We start from the raw sequence: 4,858 nt of genomic DNA, 5'->3' as shown, positions 1-4,858 counted from the left end.
GGCGCTTACCTGCTGAGAGCTGGGGCGCCTGGACCGCCGCCAGCCCCGATTCCTCCCAGCCAGCGGCAGCGCCCTTGGCAGAGGCCCTTCCTCTCAGCCTGGCCCAGCGGCCCCAGCTGCCCGCCCCATTGCCCCCGCTGGCTCCTCTGCCACGCTTCTCCTGCGCTGCAGCCACTTGGGAGTAGCCTCGCGTCTACTCATTGAGTACAGCTGAGGGGTTTCTCATTCTCCCTTCCTGCTCTCTTTCTTTCGTCTTTCTTTTCGGTTTTTGAGACAGGATCTCTCTTTGTAGCCTAGGCAGGCCTTGACCTCACAGCGATCCTCCTGCCTCAGCCTCCCAAGTGCTGGATCACAGGTGTGCGCCACCACGCCTGGCTTTTCTCTCCTTGAATCTGCTGTCGTGCCATCAGTGTGGGAGTTCAGACCCTCTTCTTAGCTGGTCCTGCAGATAGACCGGGTTTCCTTGAGCGTTGGGTGAACCTGGCACGATCTGCCTAAATGGAAAGCTGCACGTGCATCTTCCCCACCGAACAAGGAAAAGGGCTGGAGACTGGCCGCTGGTCTCTGCCCATCAGCTCTAGATAACTCGGATGTGTCTTACTCCTCTCCCTGCCTCTTACCCCTCCTGCCCAGCCAGATCGTCCTCCAGGGCTTCCCTCTGGCCCCTGTCACCTGCAGGCCCTGGCTGCGTTTGAGAACGGCTCCCTGAAAGCCAGGACTGCAGGCCGGGCAAGGCTCAGTTCTCCTCCTCTGCCTCCCGTGTGCCCTGGGCCACAGGCCCTCTGCTTGTCCCTCAGTAAACTGGCACTTCCGCAGGGCAAACCTCACTCATTGTCAGTCTGACTCAGCCCTCACGGCCCGTCACACCAGAGGACGAGAATGAAATCCATGCTGGTTTAACCCAACCGAACCCTTCCAGGCATCTTCCTGTGACAGGTTTCCCTGCACTGCTCCCAGAGGGCCTGGAAAGGCCCCACCGCATCCCCACCCAGGAGGCCACCTGGGCTCTGGTCACAAAGACCCCTCTGCAGCTGCAGGCCACGTAGAGGGACAGGCACAGCTGGAGAATCTCTCGTGCTCTTGTGCAGCCTGTCCGGCTCTGTCCCCCTGCCCGCCCCACAGCCAGTGGTCAGGATGCCCGCGGCTCAGGGTCCTGCCTGGAGACCCCCACCACATGGCTCCCGTCCCTCCCCACCAAGCTCCAGCTCTGTGCTGCTTGTCACTTGGCTTTCCCTGTCCCTGGCAGGACCAGTTTGACACTGTGAGTGATGCCGACCTCCAGAGCATGGACGCCAAGATCGTGGCCCTCACCGCGAAGGTGCAGGGCCTGCAGCAGAGCTGCCGACACATGGAGGCTGGTAGGATGGTGCAGGGGTCCTCGGGGTTGGGAGATGCTCGGGGACTGGGTGGGGATCACCTGGTGTCACTGCAGAGGCCCCTCAGTGGGGCTGAGACTTTAAACAAAGAATAACGGGGTGGGGTGGCGTGAGCCTGTCATCCCTCTAGGAGGCTGAGGCAGGAGGATCCCAAGTGCAAGTTGGAGCCCAGCCTGGGCAACTTAGTGAGATCCTGTCTCCAAACAAAAGAATAAAAAGGGGCTGGAGCTGGGGACCAGTGTGAGGACTGACTCGATCCCAAGTGATGCCAAAAATAGAAAGAAATGTAAAACTGACCATAGAAACGGTGAGATGTGTGTACCTGCTCTGCTGTGTCTGCGGTGCTGTTGTCCTCTGTTCCTGTACTCACCAGTACTTGTACAAAGAGATGTGGGGAAAACTAGCCTGAGCCTGTGCAGGGCTACGTCTCCACGCCGACCCACCTCTGTCCCAGAGCTCAAGGAGCTGACGAGCGCCCTGACCACGCCTGAGATGCAGCGCGAGGTCGAGCAGCTGAAGGCTGAGTGCGCGGGCTACACTGAGAGGCTGAGGGGCATCAGGGCAGCCCCAGCTCGAGTGACCCCTGCGGAAAAGGAGCAGGTGGGCAGCGGGCCACAGGTGGGGGGATGGAGCCGGCTCCTGCCATAGGTGACGAGGGCGGGGCTGAGCCGCCACCTCCTGCCGCAGGTGCATCGAGAGCAGCAGCGCTACTGCCGGGAGTGGAGGATGAGAAAGAGGCTGGTGAGCAGTGGGGACTCCAGGGCAGGGGCTGTGGGGCGCAGCCGTGTCCATGCGCAGCTGGTACAGTGTGGCTCTGACCCCCAGGCGATGGAGCTGTCTGCCGCAATCCTTGAGGGCTACCCCAAGAGCAAGAAGCAGTTCTTCGTAAGTGGCCCCATCCCCGTCCCTGTCGGTCCCTGGGGTGGCATGTGCTGCGCCCTCACACGCTGCACCCACAGGAGGAGGTTGGCATCGAGACAGATGAGGACCACCACGTGGTGCCCCCAGAGCCCTAGGACCCTGGAGCAGGACCAGGACCCCGACTCTGCCCGATGCAGTGGTTTGAGCGCCACTTGCGGGTTTGAAACAAATATGGGCAAGGGACGCACGTGGTGATGTTTATTGTGACTTGGTATAACACGGACTTTCCTGTGCACCGTCAGGCTCCCTGGGACCTGAGGGGGGCGCCTGGGACCAGCGTTTCCAACACCCACACATTTCTTCAAGAGAAGAGGGTAGAAAGGCTGGGTGACTCTGGGCCCTTTTAATTTTCCAAAGTTGTGACTGTAGCAAATTGCATTGTTGGTATTTAAAAAAACAGGATTTTCAGAGGATGTAGCTCAGCAGTGCTTGACAAACTCAAGGTTCTGAGTTCAATCCCTGGTACTGAGAAAAAAAAATTCCAATGTGCAGTAGTACTGCATCCCGTCTGTTTTTGTGGTGTGAGCAGAACAGGCAGGGACGCTGCACCCACCGAGCAGAGCGGAGGCAGAGCGGGGACCCGACCGCTAGGCCTTTCTGTGGTGTAGCCGGGTGTCCCCTCCACAGGCTACGCTGATGAACCTCCAGTTTCTGGGCTCCCTATGGGGAGGGGACAGGGACCAGCTACATGGTTGGGAAAATAAATTAATCAGAAGCACTCAAGAAACAGGTTTCTCACACAGGATGCAGTCCCACCCGGGCAAGAGATGCCCAGGCTCTGCAGCCATCAGTAGAGCTGGTTCTTGAGCTGATGCAGGACGCCCAGCACGATGTCACGCAGGGTCTGGGGACAGAGGAAGCACACTCAGGCAGGGTGGCTGGGCAGCTCTCTATAGCACAGCCATTACCCTCAGGGGCCCAGGAAGAGCTGATGGTTTATTTAAAAAACAAATACGATAAACCATTAGCAGTAGAATTCAGGCAGTGGCTGTAGGCACGCCCTTTCCGATTCTCTCTTGGCGACATTTTAACTTAGAAGTGGCCAGGTATGGTGACACACCTGTGATCCCTGCGTTGGGGAGGCTGAGGCAGGATTGCTGTGAGTCTGACACCAGTCTGGGCTCCACAATGACCAAATTCAAGGCTAGCCTGAACTACATTGTGAAACCATCTCAAAACACACACACACACAAAAATATTGGGAAGCTGAGCATGGCAGTGCACATGTGTGATCCCAGCACTCTGCAAGGCTGAGGCAGGAGGGTCAAGTTCAAGCCCAGCTTGGGCATTTCAGCAAAACCTTATCTCAAAACAAGGGCTGAAAATGCACCCTAGTTCAGTGGCCTTAAGTTTAAGCCCCTGTACTGCAAAAGCAAAACAGAAAACAATCTCAGCAGCCAGGCCTCAAAAGTGGGGGACCCAGTAGCCCTGGTACATTCTCCACCAGCAACAGCAATAAAGAACCCTCAGGACCAAGTCCCATGCACCATGCTGCAGAACTGCTGGTGCCCGACCGGCCGCACCTGGGGCTTGCAGTGCTCCTCAATCCAGCTGAAGACACAGGCCGACAGCTCCTGGAAGCTGGCCACGGAGATGGAGGCGTTGAAGGACTGGAACAGGGAGTCCATAATGCCCTGGAACACGTTGAACTTGACCTGGTCTGAGACCTGGTCCTTGCCCTCGTGCGGATTGTCGCGGTGCGCCTTAACGATCTGCTCGTAGTTCCTGAAAGCGGCAGGGTACAGGTGACAGCTGGGTACACTTCCTGGCTGGCGTGGAGTGGGAGTGTCACCTGTGCCTTATATGACGCGACCTTTGGGCGGGGAGGCTGGCCCTGCGGTGGCGTCCCCGGGTTGCCCCTTACACTTTCATGATCTTCAGGGCCGTGACGTCCTTGCGCAGCGTGGACACCTCCTCCTCCTGCTTTTTCTTCTCCTTGTGCAGAAACTGGATGTAGTCGATGGCTGGGGGGGACAGACAGGTCACAGGAGGCCCAGGGCGGCGGGGCTGTCCTCCCTCCCTCCCTCCCGCCCCACCCCACCCACTCTTCTGCAGGACGATGGCCTTGCTGAGCTTCTGGGAGCCGATGGAGAAGTCCTGCTGCTGGCAGGTGGGGACGATGGTCTGAAGGTCGTCGTAGCCCCTCTGTGGGGACAGCGGGACCCTCAGGAGCAGGCTGAGAAAGGGGATGTGCGCCCCCGGGGGAGGGAGCAGCCGTCCCCTGGCTGCTGGAGGCCCGGGACTCCCCATCACCTTGATGGCGTCCCTGCGTTTCTGCTCGGCCTGCGTGTGCGCCCGCCGCCGCCGGTCCTTGTAGGACTCCTGCTGGTAGTCGCTGTCCTCGTCGTCTAGCACAGAGGGGCGCAGCTGAGGGCCCGCGGCGGGGCTGGCCTGTGCCTGTCCCTGTCCCTGTCCCTGCCGAGGGGCGGGGGTCTGGCCTGGGGCTCCCCGTCTGGGAGGGGCCCGCGTGAGACCCTGCGCCAGAGGCCGGGGCGCCTACCTGTATTGGGGACAGAAGAGGCGCTGGTGGAGCCGATGCTGTTGGCCCTGGACACCACACT

At 59.7% G+C, this 4,858-nt stretch overlaps 2 protein-coding genes across 3 annotated transcripts in view; one reads left to right on the top strand and one right to left on the bottom strand.

Annotated features, from left to right (window-relative positions):
* The first annotated feature begins 13 nt into the window (after positions 1–13).
* Psmc3ip (PSMC3 interacting protein) lies at positions 14–2,488 on the top strand. 2 transcript variants are annotated; one of them, XM_010635513.3, is made up of 5 exons: positions 14–1,358; positions 1,831–1,976; positions 2,064–2,117; positions 2,202–2,261; positions 2,336–2,488. In XM_010635513.3, exons 1-5 carry the CDS (start codon positions 1,175–1,177, stop codon positions 2,390–2,392), a joined length of 501 nt encoding a protein of 166 aa, XP_010633815.1. In that variant the 5' UTR covers positions 14–1,174; the 3' UTR covers positions 2,393–2,488. The 2 variants fall into 2 exon arrangements, with proteins under 2 accessions (XP_010633815.1, XP_033618951.1); XM_033763060.1 differs by having other exon boundaries at positions 2,064–2,121; positions 2,336–2,349.
* The window catches only part of Mlx (MAX dimerization protein MLX), a 5,528-nt gene continuing 3,151 nt past the window's right edge, over positions 2,482–4,858 (bottom strand). Inside the window, exons 8-13 of the mRNA XM_033763133.1 lie at positions 4,798–4,856; positions 4,551–4,645; positions 4,343–4,442; positions 4,162–4,261; positions 3,821–4,022; positions 2,482–3,141 (exon numbers count right to left, since the gene is read on the bottom strand). Coding sequence (XP_033619024.1) covers positions 3,085–3,141; positions 3,821–4,022; positions 4,162–4,261; positions 4,343–4,442; positions 4,551–4,645; positions 4,798–4,856 — 613 coding nt within the window. The 3' untranslated portion in view covers positions 2,482–3,084. The remainder of the gene's footprint in view (positions 3,142–3,820; positions 4,023–4,161; positions 4,262–4,342; positions 4,443–4,550; positions 4,646–4,797; positions 4,857–4,858) is intronic.

Source organism: Fukomys damarensis, unplaced genomic scaffold (assembly GCF_012274545.1).
Source record: "Fukomys damarensis isolate Sample0158 unplaced genomic scaffold, DMR_v1.0_HiC HiC_scaffold_13, whole genome shotgun sequence".
Lineage (NCBI taxonomy): Eukaryota > Metazoa > Chordata > Mammalia > Rodentia > Bathyergidae > Fukomys > Fukomys damarensis.
The sequence above is the reverse complement of the archived record's forward strand: the minus strand, read 5'-3'. Positions and strand labels throughout refer to the sequence as shown.

Bases quoted from the DNA above. Each gene is read 5' to 3' on its own strand.
- Psmc3ip (XM_010635513.3), top strand. From the start codon at position 1,175: ATGGCTCCCGTCCCTCCCCACCAAGCTCCAGCTCTGTGCTGCTTGTCA. The intron at 1,977-2,063 runs GTGGGCAGCGGG...CTCCTGCCGCAG, and splicing joins CCCCTGCGGAAAAGGAGCAG to GTGCATCGAGAGCAGCAGCG. The intron at 2,262-2,335 runs GTAAGTGGCCCC...CTGCACCCACAG, and splicing joins AGAGCAAGAAGCAGTTCTTC to GAGGAGGTTGGCATCGAGAC.